The 19,935-nt window shown below is 41.2% G+C and overlaps 1 protein-coding gene across 1 annotated transcript; it reads right to left on the bottom strand.

Moving 5' to 3' along the window:
• Positions 1–1,020: 1,020 nt before the first annotated feature.
• LOC126391783 (mucin-5AC) lies at positions 1,021–13,877 on the bottom strand. Its single transcript, XM_050046720.1, has 9 exons — positions 13,749–13,877; positions 12,183–12,280; positions 7,564–9,090; positions 7,387–7,442; positions 7,191–7,286; positions 6,669–6,828; positions 6,471–6,553; positions 4,498–4,599; positions 1,021–2,988 (listed from the first exon to the last, which is right to left on the bottom strand). The coding sequence occupies exons 2-9, from the start codon at positions 12,211–12,213 to the stop codon at positions 2,737–2,739; spliced, it is 2,307 nt and encodes a 768-aa protein (XP_049902677.1). The 5' UTR covers positions 12,214–12,280; positions 13,749–13,877; the 3' UTR covers positions 1,021–2,736.
• Positions 13,878–19,935: the final 6,058 nt, after the last annotated feature.

Here is a 19,935-nt window from a genome sequence, read left to right as displayed (position 1 = left end):
GGACTAAAGACTTAGAAACCAAAGCAAGGTGAAAAAAAGAAGGTCTGACTTTATCTTATCTGCAACATGATCGAGTTTATGGTGATAAAAAAAAATAACCTGATGAATTATATTTGTTGCTTCTTTCTACAATCATTTTCTGTTTTCTGGTATTTGGGGATCAAATTTACTTTGCAGTATGTGCTTTCTATGATTGTACTCCTCCAGAAGTATTATCTTTTCCTCCTCTGACTAATATGATTTTCTTAGCTTCTTTTCTTCTGCCATTTTTTCACTATCGAACTATAAGCCAACTTTGCAAGACAGTAACAGGTGTCACAAGTGTGAGTCCAAGCAAAAAACAATCTCAATGGAAACTTGTACCGTGGTAAAATCTCTTTCAGCGTAGTAAATGAGTTAACATTTTTTCCTTAGCTAAGGAAATTTTATACTTTTTTTCCCCGCAACTTTGTAAAGCCCTCAGCTAAGGAGAAATTAAGCCTTGAGTGTCATACTTAAGGTTCCTTTACTCAGATAAAAGTACCAATACAACAACGTGAAAGATATTTCATTACAAGGAAAGACCCTGGGGTTCTTAAGCCAAAACCAACCAACCAACTAACCAACATCAATGTATTGTATCTGATAAGCTTATCATATGTTGTTTTTGATATAAAATCTTTTAAAAGTAACCATTAATTATGGTTATCAAATAAATGTGACCAAAAAGTACAATATCTGCTTCTAAATTGGAAGTAGAGCTAAAAGAAAATGGAGATAATCAAATAAAGTGACTTAGAATCATACTTTAGTATAGTACTTGAGTAAACTGACTTACTGTCCACCACTGTTCTCTGGAAGCTATGGACGTTCTGGAAAATGTGAGGAATCACTAACACAACCACTTTAAATTAAAGTTAACCACAGTTTGAGGAAATGTGGGCAACACAACAACAACAAAAAATGATTTATAAAACACCTTTCACCATGATCTATGGCAAATACATGACTTCATCAAATGAAGATTCATTGTATAGTTTATTAGATCCATTTCATTTTTAGGCACAATCATCATATTTTATACAGTACACAAAACTAGAATTCTGATTTAACATTTACATTACACCTTTATACCTTAAAATATTCTTTGTAAACCACACAGTGTGGACATCCAACTCAAGATTCACAAAAACATTAGACAAAAAGTAGCCAAAAGTACTAAATGACACATTCTATACACTTACAGAAATGCTAAAGCAAACCTTCACAACACCCTGTAACAGCTCAACATTTGTGTTTCATAAAGTGCATATAGAGTTATAGCTGCGTCACTCTCACAATGGCTTGAAGAGATAATAACCTAGGGAGAGGTTTTTGTGATAAAGCATTACAATCATGTTACTTGAAATGTTGTGTTTAGGCTCACTTACCCATCCAAAATTAAAATGGATCTAAAATCACTTTAAAGTGGGAAGACACAAACCAAAACTGTATTTGGAGTTCTATACAAAAACACCAACTGAATTTAATTACAGTTATGGGCAAGGCCATGGCTCAGACAAATTACAAGGTGTTTTAATTATTATTTAAAATTCTTTCTTAAAGCTTCACTGAGAAGAAAATAATTTAAAGAGACAGCTCACCCATAAAATACACATTTTCCTCTTACCCGTAATGCTGTTTATCGGTCTAGATTGTTTTGGTGTAAGTTGCTCAGAGCTGGAGGTATCGGCTGTAGAGATGTCTGCCTTCTCTCCATGTCTGCCTTGTGGTGCTCAAATCGCCAAAAAAATAAATTTGGAAAACTCAACAGCAAAATCCTCTTTCCAGAAATCATGACTCAGTTACACAAGATAATCCACAGACCTTGTTGTGAGCAGGTCATGTAGGAACTATTTTCTTTCTACTGAATCACCGTGCAGAAGGAAGTGTGTATTTACTCGTGGACGAGGGGCTCATGCTCATGAAAGCATGAGATGTAACATTAGCTAGCTCAGGTGAGTTAGCAGTAGATGCACACTTCCTTCTGCGTGGTGATATGGTTAGTGGGTGTACCTTGGTAGAGAGAAAATAGTTCCTACATGAAACTGCCCACAACAAGGTCTGTGGATTATCTTGAGTGACCTGGTCATGATTTCTGGAAAGAGACATTGCTGTTGAATTTTTAATGGGTAATTTTTTGGCACTTTGAGCAGGTCTGTTATGTCTGTTATATTCCAGAGAAAGCAGACATCTCTACAGCCGATATCTCCAACACTCTGCAACTCACACCAAAACAATCTCGACTGATAAACAGGACAACAGGTAAGAGGAACAAATAATAGTTTTAATTTTAGGGTGAACTGTCTCTTTAATATTTGATTTTTGTTAATTATAGAGGTGATTTGCACCCTAAATGTGAAGTGATGTGACGAATGAGTTGCTTCTGACATGTTTTTCTTGATTCCTGAAGCTGATATAATTTTTCATTTTAAAATACTGTTCAAAGCCATTTTTCGTTGGTCTTGAAGCAGAGATAAAAATGTGATCGGGAAGTTTTAATATAACAAGAAACAAAGTCAACATTGTCACTGAGGCTTTACATAATTCCATACATACAGTATATACATTACAATCACACGAGATAAATGGGTTTAAGTAAAGTGGTGTTTACCTTTGCACTGCTAAGCTTGTTGTCTCTGGATGGACTGAGAGTTACACACAGCTCTGATTACCTAATGACCCACACAGCAGCTGAGCAAGCTCCTACTCAGTCACTCACAGCAGCAAAGTGATGGCAAGGAGGCCAAGTAAGAACGCAATCAACTCTGTGTGAAGATGAGGACCTCTTGTGGCAAAATTGGGGTGATTCAGCGTACCATTCAACCACAGGCAGGAGGTCCTGGTGGCGTTGCAGCACTCTAGATGACATGGAGGTGTTGTGGAGGTCTTGCATGGGGCTTGGCCAGAACAGTTGGTGGTGCAGCCTGCTGTCCACTGCAGACCGGAGTCTACATTCTCCTTTTTCAGCTGCAAAGGCAATAGTGAGTTAGAAAAAGTGAGATATTAAAGTTTATTTTCTGTCTATTCATTGTTGGAAACACTGAACATTTTTTTATATATATCATAAAGAGACAAGCTGAGGAAAATTGAAAGTGCGGAGTGGGGCTTTCACTCAGTATCTCATTTATATCAATAGNAAAACATGCAAAAAAGTAAGAAATCAGGAAGGGGGCAAACACTTTTTCACACCACTGTATATCATAAAGAGACAAGCTGAGGAAAATTGAAAGTGCGGAGTGGGGCTTTCACTCAGTATCTCATTTATATCAATAGGCTAAAATATTATTTTAAAGGACATTTTAAATGAGTCATATTTTCAGTGATTGACAAGCATACATAGACTTTAGATGTTGAGATAAAATCACTTTACATGATGTAAACGCAACACGGCTGGAAAGCAAAGGTTTAACCAGTTGAAGTGGGCTGCAGAGGCTTCAGCTACCAGGCTGCTTAAAGACATGGGCGTTCGAGGCCAAGCCCAGCGGCAGGCCATCAATGCCCTCTCTGGTGCAGCCGAACAGGCAATAGATTAAGAGGAAAGATGCCACTTGGGCCCCGTAATACCGCTCACAACAGCAGGGTACGAGAGAGTAAAAGCAGAGAAGGGCACACCATGTGTTGCCGATGAGACCGCTGGAGGTGTCGTGGGCCTACCTATCTTTGAAACACCAGTGAGGGAGGGTACCCACCTGATGACCCCAATGAAGCTTTTACCGTCCCTAAACCCTCATCAGGGGTAGGGGGAGGTAAAGTGTATGGCCCAGTTCAGTGGCAGAGAATTCAATCTGCTCAGACGTTCCCTATGCTCCTTCTTACTTTGCTGTCTACCATTGCTCTTTCCTACTTTTCTATCCATCTACCCAATGGCTCCCACTCGGATCCCCAGAAAGCACTACTACTCCCACTCATAGTCTCAAGTATGTGCATCAGGGATTGTAACATCTAGTCCTAAACTGAACTGAACTGAAAGAGTTTTTCCTCTCATTTTCTGCTGTATTCATGTGTATCAATAGTACAACAATAAATTGTACAACCTCAAACTGTTCTGTACAGTAGCAATACTTTGAGTGATTATCACTAAAGATGTGTACATTTTTTCTTATTTTTTGGGGGTTCCTGACAGCTTTATACTTTGTTAAACTGACAAATTGTTACGTCAGTCTCGTGGGGGGGATCAGTGTGTGAGTGTGTGCAAATGTTTAGGGTGAACAGGTGGCACCTTGTATGGCAACCTCAGCCATCAGTACGTGAATGGGTGACACGTTATGTAAAAGCGCTTTGTGGTCAGAAGAACAGAAATGCACTTAACACGTCTATTTACCAAGTGTGTGTGGGATAAATAAGGGCAATCTAAAAAAAAATACTAAACCACGACTAAATGAATTCATAGAAAGCTGGCAAAAAAAGGACCTGGACATTTTAATCAATTATTTTATATAGGAATATGGTATTTAATGTTGCTGGAGCAGTTCTTACCTGACAGTGTGGCTGTGAGGAGGAGCATGATTGGAGTGCAGTAGTTGAAAAATCTTTGTAGCAAGTTGGACCAACGCATGTACCTTTACGGCATTTATTTCTCTGAGAAAAAAAAAAAAAAAACCACAAAAGAAAAGATGATACTAATCTCACATCACACCTGATACAGTATATACTCAATTAAAGATATTAAAGAATTGGCAGGAAGTCATTATATCGACTGGGCATTGGTTAAAGGTCAACATTTTATACATATATACATATTTTTAGACTGTTAGCAGTTCGCAAACAGGATCATCTGTACGGGATGGACAGGGGGATGCTTTCTGGGACCAAGCTGCAAAATGGAGGACAGCAATAATCATGTACATCCTAAATGTAAGCAATGATAACCACATTTCATTCTGAACCAGTATAATCATATATATCACATATGCAAGACACCTGCAGGTGGAAACTGTTTTTCTTGCATTGGTCAGTTTTTATATTTTAAGCAAGACAATGTATTGTGGTATTTTTAAATCTCCACCACACCACCATATGCATAAAATCTGAGTAATTTTTTTAAAAATCTTTAATGCAAACAGAACAGTAGGATCTGTATTTATCAGAGCTCCTGTAACTGATGGCTGCAAATAGCTGCACTGCTATCTAGCAGTCAGGGGTTTAAATGCTGCTCTGTTCTGTTCCTGGGAGGTCTTTGCTGCCGCTTTCCCTGCCTTAGGGCCATAACAGACTTGCCGCTTGATCGAACGTATGCGTACACAATGTGCCGTGTCTGTGTTTATACTTGCTGCAGCACTACGCAGCCAAAACACACAATACTGGTGGTCTCCACTTGGGGCAGACAACAGAAATATAACCCAGAAATCGGGCCAACAGGCATGCCTGTCATGTAACGGCGTGGAAACATCATAGAGATAAGGGTAGTTCCGCACCAGGTCTGTCAGCCTCTCCTCAAAAGTTTCCGCCATTGCTCCGACAGCGACTCCATCTGGTCTGATCTCACGGTCACTGTGTTCATTCACACGAGCGCCTCTAGCGGTCATGTCAATATTGCATCTTGCGCAAACGTCACGGTACCTCGCATTGAGATGTGTGGCTGACACATCAAACGAACGCAGATCCCACATGGCAGCCATGATGCGGTTGCGTTCGCGTTGTTTGCAGCAAGTATATTACGGCCCTTAGGCTTTCCATGTAGGCACATGGAAGGGCAGGGAGGTTTGCTTTCGCTGCCCCAGGCTTTCCTTGTTTGCACATCGAAGAACAAAGAGGTGTGCTCTCTCCGCCACAGGCTTTCCTTGTTTGCACGTGGAAGGGCGGAGAGGTGTGCACTCTCTGCCTTAGGCTTCCCACGTAGGCGTGTGGAAGAGGCTATCTGCGTAGGCTCGAGGAAAGGCAAAGAGGCCCCAGAACAGAGCCATACCGCCAAATATAATACTGCAAATGGAAATAAAGTTTTCTTTGACTTAAGTGTTCCTGACTGAAATTGATTTTTTTTGGTGCTGTTGACAGCATTTTCTGATTTATTGAGTGAAAAAAACATTTTACTGTAATGTGTCAACACAGGTACCTGGTTTTATCCAATGTTCAGATTTTTTGCTCTGAAAGTTCGGTTTAGTTTTTAATATGCAACCATTGCGGAAAAAATTGAAACTCCGCAAGACTGGCCACATAATGTGAGAAATTTATCGATCTAAACTATGAGAGACAGAGAGCATGCACGTGTGATGATATGAGTAAAGCAGATTTGGGGAGGGGCCTATTCACTGGACCTTTTCAGGGGCCCAGCTATTTCTGTGGGCAGGCCTGTTCGCAAATACAATTTTCAGCTGTCTGAGACAAGGTGACAAAGAGGAGACAGAATGAACTGAATTTAGTGATGCACACAACTTTCTAGCCTCCTGCTCCCACATATGCATCCATTCACATGCCAGTGCACACTCACACATGCAGCATTTTGTCCTTACATTGTCTGCTGTTGTTGGCGCACTGGTAGTAGTCGTTGTAGGAGCTGGTGTGGTAGTAGTCGTTTTCATGGTGGTTGGGATTACTGATATCATGTGAGGAAAAGAGAAAATATTAAAAAGATTGCAAATTCACAATGAAAAGTGCACACCTGTAAACATGCAGGCACGAGAAAATGTAATAATAATGAATCTGTTTACCTGTGGTTGTCATGACCATCATGGATGCAAAAGTGCTATTGAGGCAGCCAGTAGAATTGCAGCAGTTCACTGAGCAGTTGGTCTGAGAGGTGTTGACGCAACTATCAGCACAGGAGGCGCTGCAGCTAACAGTGTAGCACATGTCCGTCTGTCTAATCAGCTGATACATTGCAGAATGACATATTAGAAGACATGTTTTAAATTGCCTTTTTTTCTCAGACCATGTAGAAAAATATAACACTATACTGAATTACATGGATCATGTGGAGAGTATAACTGCAAAGTTTATACAAAAGAATAATAAGGTCTTACTTTTAGCAGTTACTTAAAGATACAACTCCATCTTCCAAATGTTAAGTTGCTGCTATGGATTACTAATGCAATTAATTTGCTGTATATTTAGCTGCATATACATACAAAGCTTGTGATGCATTTTAGGATATTTGATCATAATTTGTTGTGGGCAATACATGAAAAAGATTTGTTAGATGGTTCACGAGGTTTTGCCATTTGCCTCCCTACCTCACAATAGACACCAGCAGCACATAAAGTGGCATTCTGACTGTCGTACATTGTATAGCAGTCCGTGTAGTTACACATGAATGAGGGGCAGTATATCTGTGTTTGAGAGAGATAAAAAGGTTCATGATGAAGATGACAGGCTAAAGGGAAACAAGCAAATACAACATTAAAATTCTCTCCAATAAGTTGGACTTGCCATGCTCATTGAAGTAGGGTTTACCATAGTGGTTCCATTCATACTAGGCGTGCCACCTGCGGAAAAAACGTGGATGTCAGGAAAAGAAACAAACAAAAAAAGCTTATGTTTATTTTTTACAAAGGAAAATGAAGCCTTGGAAGTTAAAATCGTATTATTTGGTAAAACAAAACATACCAGTTATGGTGGGCATGGGACCAGAATTGGTAGTCATGGAGGTGGATGGACTGGTCCAGCCTGTGGCCGTCATGGCGGGGCTGGACTTGGGCATGGTGGGGCTGGACTTGGGCATGGTGGGGCTGGACTTGGGCATGGTGGGGCTGGACTTGGGCACGGTGGTCCCAGGCTGGTTCATCGTTGTTGAACCAACTTTAGGGGAGGCAGAAGTGGTCCCTGAATAACGATAATCAGTGGTTACATCATGAGTGGTCATAGAAGTTGAAGATGCAGAATTGGCAGTGGTTGTTGTGCTGGTGCCGGATTGTGTGGTGACTGCTGACCCCCCGGAGGTGGTCGTGGTTGTAGGAGAATAGTTGGTGGTGATTGCTGTGCCTCCAGAGGTGGTAGTGGTGGAGGGTGACTGGGTGACAGTGGTGGTTGCTATGCCTCCAGAGGTTGTTATGGTTGTGGGAGACTGGATGGTGGTGGTGGTGATTGCTGTGCCTCCAGAGTTGCTCGGGGCTGAGGATGACTGGGTAATAGTGGTGGTTGCTGTGCCTCCAGAGGTGGTAATGGTGGAAGGTGACTGACTTATTGTAGTGGTTGCTGTGCTGTGGGTTGATGTAATTGTGTGAGACTGTATGGTGGTGGTTGCTGTGCCATCGGAGGTGGTAGTGATGGAGGGTGACTGGGTCATAGTGGTGGTTGCTATGCCTCCAGAGGTTGCTGTGGTTGTGGGAGACTGTATGGTGGTGGTTGCTGTGCCGTCAGAGGTGCTTGGGGCTGAGGATGACTGGGTCATAGTGGTGGTTACTGTGCCTCTGGAGGTGCTAGGGGCTGAGGGTGACTGGGGCATAGTGGTGGTTGCTGTGCCTCCAGAGGTGCTAGGGTCTGAGGGTGACTGGGGCATAGTGGTGGTTGCTGGGCCTCTGGAGGTGCTAGGGGCTGAGGGTGACAGGGCCATAGTGGTGGTTGCTGGGCCTCTGGAGGTGCTAGGGTCTGAGGGTGACTGGGGCATAGTGGTGGTTGCTGTGCCTCCAGAGGTGCTAGGGTCTGAGGGTGACTGGGTGATAGAGGTGGTTGCTGGGCCTCCGGAGGTGCTAGGATCTGAGGGTGACTGGGGCATAGTGGTGGTTGCTGTGCCTCCAGAGGTGCTTGGGTCTGAGGGTGACTGGGTGATAGAGGTGGTTTCTGTGCCTCCGGAGGTTGCTGAGGTTGTGAGAGACTGGGTGGTGGGGGTAATTGCTGTACCTCCAATGTTGCTGGAGGTGGCGGGCTGGATGGTGGGGTTTGCTGGGCTGCTGGTGGGTGTTGCAGTGGACTGGCTGATGGTTGAAGTTATGGTGGGTCCAGAGGTGGTAGAGGCGGAAGCCTGGATGGTGGTGCTGGTTCCTGTGCCTCCGGAAGTGGTGGCTGTGGGGGACTGGGGGGTATTGGTGGCAGATGCAGTGGAGGGCATCGAAGACGGGCCGGGAGTTTGGCCCGACACTGATACTGATGGCAGAAGAAGTCCGAACAGGAGGAGGTGCAGGATGCCTGTGCAGCCTGGTATTATGGGACACATAACAGGAAAATTATTTGCAGTTATTTAACTAAGCTTGGCACTTTTTTAAAAACAACTTTGGTGATCCATAACTTTTCCGCTAGTGCCATTGTCAGCTCAACTTTTCAATTTGTCCAAGACTTTGGTTGTACTTTGACCTGAGTGCAAATTAGCAAATGTTGCACACTAAAAAAAGATGGTGAACATGGTTAAAGGTGCAGCATGTAATTCTGGAGAAAGACATTGATGTGTGCCTCTGCAAACCAGTGTAGTCGTACTTACAGCTTACAACCATGTCTTGAAAACATGGATGCTTCGCACACATCTTTCCCCTGGTAGCACAGAAGATCTATATAATCAACTAAGTTTCAAGGTGGACACCCAAGTTTAATGTCACCAGTTCAGTATCTCACCAAATATCTCTCCTTTTGTTCGTTAGCTATGACGTTGAGTAATGGCCAGAAAAGTGTTTTTGCAGAACATTATGATGTCACAGTGAACTTGACCTTTGACATTTTGGATATAAAATGTCATCACTTCTTCATTTTATCCTATTAGACGTGTGTGAAGTTTTGTCATCATTTGCAATTGAATTCTTGAGTTATGGCCAAAAACATGTTTTGTGAGGTCACAGCAACCTTGACCTTTGACCACCAAATTCTAATCAGTTCATTCTCCACTCCACGTGGACATCTGTGCCGAATTTGAGGAAATTCCTTTCAGACTTTATTGAGATATTGCATTCACAAGAATGAGACAGGCACAAGGTCACAGTGACCTTTGACCACCCAATTCTAATTAGTTTATTGTTGAGTATAAGAGGCTGTTTGTGCCAAAGTTGAAAAAAATTCCCTCAAGGTGTTCTTGAAATATCGTGTAGCCATGAATGAGACAGATGAGGGCACAGTGACCTTGATCTGTGACCACCAATATCTAATCAGTTCAACATTGAGGCCAAGTGGACGTTCGCGCCAAATTTTCAAATTTGAAAAAAATTCCCTCAAGGCATTCTTGAGTATCTTGTATCATGATCACAAGAATGGGACTGACATACAGATGCACTATATATTCTCACTCCGACCATGTCACATTTCGACGTTTGGTCATGGACTTTCCACGTCCAGATACGATGTGCAACACCATGTCAAGTTCTGCCTGTTACATGCATTGCAAAATACACTTCTGTTTTCACAGGAAATTTACCATTTACATACAGTCTCTTTCCTTAATCAACTAACGCACATGGTTGGGTTTAGGTAACAAAAGCACTCAGGTTTAGGAAAAAAGAACAGGGTTTGGCTTTAGGGGATGCGAACACCGGTCTCCTGGGTGAAAGTGTTTGTTGGACCCATCCACCACCACACCAGCTCTTTTAGTCAGTGTCTGATGCCGGATTGAGACCGGGTTGGATGCCCATATGGAAAGACGGACGTACATGAACATAATGCCTGTAAACATATTCCCCGCAAACATAATGTCTTCGGCCATGGCTGTTGCTGGTGTGGAGGCATAGAACAACACATTTTTTATTTTTGCTAAAACTGTCACTATATTCACACAGCAATACATGAGACAGATAACCTGTGAAAAAAAAAAGTTCTTTGCCTACTCTATTGCCTTATAATGCTTCTAGTAGCCTTGCAGCATGTGAATGAAAACAACCAATCAGAGCCCAAGAGTCTTTAACACAGCTTTCAATCATGTCGATCGCTGAACTACGATCAAACTGTTAAACTAGGCAGCGCTGATAAATCTAAATCATGGTTCTGGTACTGCATTGCCTATTTCTTGCCTCAAATGTTTTTAGAAACATATTTTAGTGTACTGTTTTGCTGTAAAATGAGAAAGCTGGTCCAGTTGGTGGGCCGGGTCACAAACTTTTTTTTTTCACAGATTAACTATCTCATGTCATGAGGACAAATTCAACAACTATGACGCAAAGTTATTTTCATAAACATTACCAACTCTAGCCTTAAACCCAAAGCACAGTGTGCCACTGGAAGAAAATAACATAAAATAAATAAATCCATGCATAAGAGGTCATGGCATCCACTCAAAGGTGAGAATGTAAGATAGAGAATGTGTCCACTAGAGATGCCTAAACATGAATGTAAATAAAGAATTCCGCAAAGAAATAGATCAAGCAGACAGAAAGTACACCTACATTAGCACGCATGTGAGTGTGGCCACACGTGTCTCGCTGGTGTAACTATGCCTACATGCATGTGTCATCATTTCATGAGAGAGCAACAGTATGACATCTTTGCTTTTGGGACAGTGGCAGTGGAGTCCCAGAGTTTCAACGGTTCTAGCCAATACATAACGCAGCCTGCATGGCACACAATATACACTTAACAGTACAAATGAATATGCTTTGGATAGAAAACAATGACCAACAGGACAGGTGTTCATCCACTTGCAAAACAAATGATGAAAGATGAACGTGTGATATCGTCAGAAAAATATGTGCAAATTCAACACTATGTCACAGTTTTTCCTCATTCAGTCAGTCTACTACTCACTTTCATTACATGTGTATTTTTCATTATTTTCCTCTAAATGAAAGCTATTGAAGAATCAAGTTAAGTCATCTCCTTCCTTAGAAACCATTTGCAATCTTAAGTTTTGTCAGTGCCTTAGCAGCAGGGTTCCACTAATATTATTTTAAGATAGAAGTCTGGTACAGATTCTTCTGTGCTGAAGCTGCTTGCTGACAATATTCTGCACAATGTTCAATATCTTTAAATATGACCACAGTAAGTGTTCATTGTTATTTCAGAGAGCTGTATTCTGATCAGGGTGGAAAAGCCTCAGAGGCAGTATTTTACATGAAGTACCGGCTCACTGTTTAAATTGCTCCTGAAACCTCTCAGCCCTCACAAATGCATCAATATTAGGTGTGCAAACTGTTCTAGTGGGCCGGATTGGACCCTTTGGCGGGCTGTATGTTTGACATACCTTATGTAGATAAAATTAACTGAATTGACTTTACAGACAAGTTTGGCGTGAAGAACAGATTCTGCTAGTACCCCTGAGTGTGAGCATGTACATAACTGCTAGCAGTGTTTTTAAATAAGCCAACACACACTCATACCTGTATCTTTCATAAAAGTAGCGGAGGCCATTGTCACACTGGCAGAAAGGGAGAGCGCTCTTTGTCCAGCTTGTAATGAAGTGATATCTGTCAAAGTCCTGGTGGGGAAAAGAGTAAAACACACATTAACATGAAGGAAACATCTGATGGATGTTGTGCTATTTAAATACACAAAGCAATAACAAACTTAATTTGGGTAGAAAACATTTTTATGATGGATGATAATGGTGAAACAACTTGAAGTGTTTATCCGTGCTAATAGGCTTCTGAATTACAGCCGTGCTCATTCATTGTGACCCACCTGGGAAGTTCTTTTGATCTGTGAGGGCTTAGTTCTCCTCTGTTTACAATCCTCTAATTGTTCCAGTGAAACTAATCTCATAATTGTTTGGTTGAGTCACAATAGTGAGAAATTGATAAATGTGAGATTTAAAGCTGCCCTTTAACTTCTTTTATATTGTTACACACAGTTTCTTACATCATCGGTACAAAAGCTTCAATCAGAACATTTTAAGTTTGAGCATTAATAAGGAACTTTCCTGGCTGGTCACCTGCGCATAAGGTCAGATTTGCTAAGATTAGTTTTGTGCGATGACACACACTTATATCCTGCACGTCTCTGTTTGCAGAGGTTTATTGGTGAACACAATTAAATTGTGTTTGTTCCTCGATCGGTCCCTCTGGGAGAACTGCTAAGCGGCACGGCTTGTTTTTTCCCCTCTCCCCTGGAACCCAGCATGACCTCCTCAGGGCTCTACACCCTGGAAACTGAGTGACAACAGTGGCCATTTTGGCTTCTAGTTGAAAATACAAAGTTTAATTGTGTAAAAAAAAAAAAAAAAAGAAGTGGAGATCAGATTTCTTAGAGGATATTTAGTTTGCTGTACAGGAGGTGTGTTCAGGTACTAAATTCTGATGCTGTAAATGACACTTTTTTCATCAGGTTGTATTAGTGAATTAAGTGTTAGATTTAATTACAGGACTAATTAAATTAAAGCAGGCACATTCAACAGTATCACCTATTGTGAATATTTCCATCTATTTTATCAATGTTAGCAATGGTGTCTGTGTGTTTCTAGAAAGGAGGAGGAAACCCTGACAGTGTTTTGTGATACTGTAATCAGCCAAAATAGGATAATAATTTGAAGGATATGACTGTTGTTTAGACAGAAATACAACACATCAAGGAGTCATCTGCATAGAAAAAAAACAGAAATGATATTTGAAAAAAGAGAGTAAATTCTTGGACTCTCTCTCAAACTGACTGATCTGCATTTTAAATCAAATTCACTCATATTTATCCAAATAATTGTTGGTGACTTACTTATTCATAATACATCTTAATAAAGCATACGTAAAATAACATTTGCAACAGAAACGTCCAAACACAACACCACAACATTCCCCCCACTGTATCACTGGCTACAATAGCACCACTGTTGTTGACCTGCATCACCCCTGTGATTCTCTGTGCACAAACTTAAAAGCTCCATTTCGCTGGATTTAAATCACGCTCTCACAATTCATCATTTAAAATCAGTAATGTTTCTATTAAAGTCCACTCACCTGCAGTGCACTTTGGAGGGCTTGTTTTTGTCAGCTGTGGTTGAAGTGAATGAGCTCTCTCTCTCTTTGGCGTTCCCTTTCTCTGTTGCTCTCTGTCGCCTCCCCCCCTTTTGCTTCCTGTCGACAGCACTGAAGTGGCAACGTAATAAGTGGAAACTCTCACCTGCACGGCTATACCGCTGTGAGAGGAGGAGACTAAAAGGCCTGCGGTTGCTGGGTGGGTCTAAAGATGCCCTGAGAACTGATGTAATGATTCCTAGATAAGGCTCATATGGATATTTTCATAGTGAGCATTTTGAATGAGAGCATTGTTCGTTAGAACTAAAAGTCATTATTTCATTGTTCCATTGTGACTGGTTATGAGTTCTGATGTTGACCTGGAATCTTGTCAACAAAAGAGACATCAAACTAAATGCTTAATTTTAACTAATTCAGTGAAATTGTAATCAAGTATTTTTTTAAAAATCTAACATATAATAGAACTGTGCTACATTGTATGCAGATAGGTAAAAAAAAAAAACTTTAAATACTGTTTCCACTTTTGGCTATCAAAATATCTTTAAACACCACTTTACAATGTGTCAATTCAACATAAAGGAAGATATTACATTACAATACATCACATTGTATATTGATGAATGTTAAACTACACACCTAGCATTTAACAATTTACTCAAATAACTCAGTGGATTAAACCTCTGCGAGTCTATAAGAGTACAGGTGAGATTTCAGTGCCCTGTGGGGTGATTGTATAGGGAACCTCCTGGTTTCTGTTCAACACAATGTGAAATCAGACCCCCTCTCTCTCTGCCAGCCATAAAGCCCCCACAGACTACAATTACCTCTTTGTGGCCCTAAAGAACGTAGAATTCTTGGGCACGACACAAAAGGCACTTGCACAATTCAGGTGACAGAAGTCCTTCCTTTTTTTTCATCGCAGTTTCAAGGAACACATGAAATGTTGTCTGCTGTCTTTGGCCTGTTTAAAGTGTTGTTACTGAAGATACACTAGAGTTTTAGGGAAAAGTGAAGAGGTTCCTTCATGATGTCCTTTGGGAACAGAATCCAAAGTCTGAGATACAGTGTTTTATTGTCCTCAGGAATTTAATAACCCGGAATGCAAATTGGTTAAAGATATATTTTCTTTTCGCATCACCAGAAAATGTAGGAATGTTTAGCATGTGTTTTCCCGTACAATCTTCAACACTGTTCTTGGGTATGAAGTTTTTCATTTGACCAATAACTCTTTCAATGTGCGTATATACAGGTCACTATTGTTTTAAAGGGACAGTACACACCAAAATAAAAAATACGTATTTTTTCTCTCTTACCTGTAGTGCTATTCATTAATCTAGATTGTTTTGGTCAGAGTTGTCCAGTGTTGGAGATATCGGCCGTAGAGATGTCTGCCATCTCTCAAATATAATGGAACTAAATGGCACCCGGCTTGTTGTGCTCAAAACACCAAAAAAAAACAGGGCCACATTTAAACAAACTAAACAACAATGTCTTGTTCCAGAAATCATGACCCGGTTACTTGAAATAATCCACAGACCTTGGGCCCTATTTAGATGGTCCAAATTGCGAAGCGCCAGGCGTGTGGCGCATGGGCGTATCCCAGTCACTTGCTAGTTAGACAGCGCGTTTTTAGACTGTGCGCCATGGTGGAGAGTCTAAAAGGGTTGGACTTACTCTGTGAATTAGTCATGGGTGTGTTTTGGGCGTATCATTCAATAAGCCAATCAAAGTGTCACCTCTCATTACCTTTAAAAGAGGCGTGATTGGAGCACATGGCGGAGAGCTAGTTAGATGGCGGACATACCAACTGGAAAGAGTGAGCGTTTTACAGCTGAGGAGACGGATCTCCTCGTGCAGGAGGTGAAGGCCCGTCAGAACCAGATCTACGGGGACAGCAGACAGGCACCCAAGCTCCCCGAGGTAAAACAGGCGTGGGATCACTAATACAAGAAAGATCTTACTAAATATCTGTGGAATATTATTCAAACCTGTTTTCATCATATAACAGAGCACAGCTGTCAGGACTGCCGCAGAGCTCCCCAAGGTGCTGATCCTGCAGCTAGGACCTGTTCAGCATTTTCTCCCCCACCCACGTTTGTTAATTGTTTTCACATGTTTCCTAGAGCTGTGTTCTGCCTCTTATTTGCATGTGCGTCCTCTCTACACTCAGATAACAATATAATAATATAATATAATATAATATAATATAATGTAGCCTAGTATTTAATGTAGCCTAGTATAACATGTTAAAATAAATGCAATGTGTGGGCTTTGGTTTTCAATCAAAAAAATGATTGATTGGTTTGATAATTTCACAATTTCATTTGTCATTATTACAAATTATGATGATCATTATTACTGCGATTAGATCATTCTTTTTAATGACTGACCATTAAGACGTGTTTCTGATAAATATTTTAATGTGCGCAATAATAACCTTTCACATTGTAATCATATTTTTATTTGTTATCTTTTGCATATGTGTGGTTGCTCTGTGTGTGTCTGAGCAGAGTGCATGCGCGTTGTGCACCCGCCTAGAGACGCATATTACTAACTTGTTTAACAGCAAAATACTGCGCCGTTGACTTTAGACCAGGTTTTTGTTGGTCACTGGCGCATTTGCTTTTTACGTCATCTAACTAGCAATGCGCCATGACTGCGCCTGACCACTCCTCATTTTTAGACCAACACACCCAGAGAAGCGCAACTTCATTTGCTAGTTAGACGAAGAGGGCGCAGGGCGTGAAAATGACAACTGCATCTGCATCTAAATAGCAATGACACTTGCGACATGGATTATGCGCCCTCCGCTTTAGACCATCTAAATAGGGCCCCTTGTTGTGAGCAGTTTCATGTAGGAACTGTTTTATTTCTATTGAATTAAACATGCCAACCATATCACAGCACAGAAGGAAGTGTGCATCTGCTGCTAGCTCACCTATAGTGTGTCTCAAATCACATACTTCCGTTAGTACACTTCCATGTAGTAGGCTATACTATGTGCACTATGTACTCATTGGCGTGCGTAGTGCGCGAATTTCGACAGGGTAGTGTTGTCTTAAACCAAACACGGCCGTTATGCACTTAACGGACATGACGACCGCAAATTAGCTAGTTAGCAAACTAGCATTAGCATTTGCAGTATAGTGGTGCTTAGTGCAAAAAACACATGTATAACTTTTGTTAACATTTGTAAAATGCAGCGACGTTGACGGTTCCACAGTCCTCGGCCGCCATTTCCAGTGTGAAAAGTGGTCCCTCCCCTTCTGCTACGTTGCCAAGATGATGACCATTGAGGGCGAGAGGTGTCCATAGTTCCACACTCCACGTTTTGAGTGCAACATCCGGGTACTCATAGTGCACAGCATTTTTTCCATACTTCTCAGTGTGAACACACTTATGCACTCAAAATATTAAGTGTAAGTACAGAAGTACACGATTTGAGACAGAACTGGTGTCTCTGAGCTAGCTAACGTTACAGCTCAGCTAAGGAGGATGCCATTAATGTTGACAACTTGCTATTAACTAGATATTAATGGCGTCCTCCTTGGCTGAGCTGTAACGTTAGCTAGCTCAGTGGTGCTAGATGAGCTAGCAGTAGATCCATACTTCATCTTAAGCAGTGACACAGTTAGCAGGTGTATTTCAAGGTACAAAGAAAATAGTTCCTACATGAAACTGCTCACAACAAGGTCTGTGGATTATCTTGATTAACCGGGTCATGAATTCTGGAGAGATTATTGTTGAGTTTTTCCAAATGGGTTTTTGTTGGCACTTTGAGCACCACAAGCCGAGTGCCATGTAGTTCCATTATATTTGAGTGAAGGCAGACATCTCTATAGCAGATATCACCAACACTCTGCAAGTCACATACAACACAATCTAGACTGATAAATAGCACTACAGGTATGATGAAAATGTGTTGTTTTTTTAAATTATTATTTTGGTGTGAACTCTCCCTTTAAGAAAGACTTATTTTATTTACAGCTGCTATGGTAGAAAGTACAAACCAGCAAAATTGGGTCCTCATGTCATGGATGTTAGAACTACTGTACCACACTCTGGTAGGGAGTGCCCAGTGTCTTTGTTTATGCCAAACAAGGTACACATGACTTGTCGTAGTAGTTGCATGTAAATATCTTCATCATTTTCATAACTAAGACAATGTCCTTAACAAAGACATTGTCTCATAGCTGGCATGACGCTAAGTAGTCAAATGAGGGAGTGTTAGCAGATAATGGAGATATCACATAGTCTGATGCTGGGAATGTAGTACTACTAATTAGTTGTTATCCTGTTTGGGGTTTTGTGGGGGCCTGGAGCCTATCCCAGCTGACATTGGGCGAGAGGCAGGCTACACCCTGGACAGGTTGCCAGACTATCGCAGGGCTGACACACATTCACACCTACAGCATTTTAGAGTCACCAATTAACCTGCATGTCTTTGGACTGTGGGAGGAAGCTGGAGTACACGGAGAAAACCCACACTGACATGGGAAGAGAATGCAGACTCTGCACAGAAGGGCTCCCCCACCCCGGGGGAACAGAAACGCTCTTGCTGTGGGGCGACATTGCTAACCATGGCACCACCGTGTCGTCCTGGATAGGTTACATTTGTACGTTATTAAGTAGTGGATGCATTGAAACTTTACATTTCAGCAACACTGTGGTAAAGAGGTGGTTAGGTTCAATCGAAAACATCTGATTACGGTTCAGAAAAAAATCACGTTTTGGCCTAAAATACCCGGTTTATAGGGTGCACAATCCCAGGTGGAAACGCAGCCGTGTCACAGTAAAAAAACGACCACTTTTTGTGGCATCCATGACAGTTTGCTGAAAAACACCCATGTTTAGTGGCTATAAAGCTGCTGGAAATAGCAACGACTCACTAAATCACAACCGATTTTGTTGTTTGTTGGTCTCGAACAGTGGTCTGCAGCTTGGCAGGCGTCTTGCCTCTGTTACACGCCATCCATCATCTCCTCCACCTCCCAATGACAAAGCCAGCTCATGAACCACTCCACTACTCCAGTGTTAATATGAGACATATGAAACATGCAAATGTAACCTGTCTGTTGGTTTGCAGAAATGTACAATTCCAACATTTTCTTTTAGTGGCTGGGCTGGTATGACATGACCTGAGATGAGATTTTCTGACCATCTGAATGCAGACAACAGATATATGTATTACACTTGAACAGAAGCACTGAATTTATGTGCCTACTGACACATAGAAATAAACCGTATAGATAGCTATAGGCTCAGATTTCACTTGAACGCTCAGCTTTTCTTTGAAACCAAAAACTCTTGTACTATATAATCAATAGGCTAAGACACTGGGAAGAAATGCTGCCCCATTTCACACTGGATTTGCTAACAGGGAGACATATGATGCGGCGGTTTAGGCACAACAAACATCTCTTAAATAATCCTGTTTCCAGCACCTACCAGAGAAAAAGGCATACACACTCTGCTACTTAACACATGCAAATATACTATGGTTCCTAAATTTAAATGTGTTTCTGTTTTGTGTATTGAACGTCTGGGTTACAGTCTCACTGTTGCAGTATGTAGTTTCCATGTAATATACAAAGTGTCTGGCAAAAACATCTTTGACTGAGTGACATTGTTTCAGTTCCTCAGAGCTCTCCAGCTTTTTTTTTTTCAGGACATGAACAACATCCAAAACCACAACTTGAGAATAGAGTATTCAAAATAAGATTTGCATTGCCTGGAAACTTTGCCTCTGAAATATAAGTTAGGCAACAGCCACCTGTTGATGTACATATGCTGCAGACCGTACGTAGTAGGACAGTGACCTGTTTTTTTGGGTTCAGTGGCAAAGACATGAGACAGTACAAGGTTAAACGTACAACTTTCAATCCAAATTTTAATGTTAACACCCATATCATTTTACATGCAGCAGCAAAATTAGGAAATCCAAGAGAATTAGATTTAAGTTTTTGATTTGATTTACACTTTTTTAAGATCAGAATATTAAATCTAAGTTTGTCTTGCATCCTAAGATGTACACTGTTTCATATAAATAGCCTACACATAAATACAAGACACAACATTCAACCAAACAACAAAACCCTATTACAAGTAAATGCAGTGCAGACAATTGAATCGCTCCTTATTAGACCCAGATAGTTTGACAGACTGAAGA

This window comes from Epinephelus moara, chromosome 6 (genome assembly GCF_006386435.1).
Source record: "Epinephelus moara isolate mb chromosome 6, YSFRI_EMoa_1.0, whole genome shotgun sequence".
Taxonomy (NCBI): Eukaryota; Metazoa; Chordata; class Actinopteri; order Perciformes; family Serranidae; genus Epinephelus; species Epinephelus moara.
This window is presented reverse-complemented; position numbering and strand designations above follow the sequence as displayed.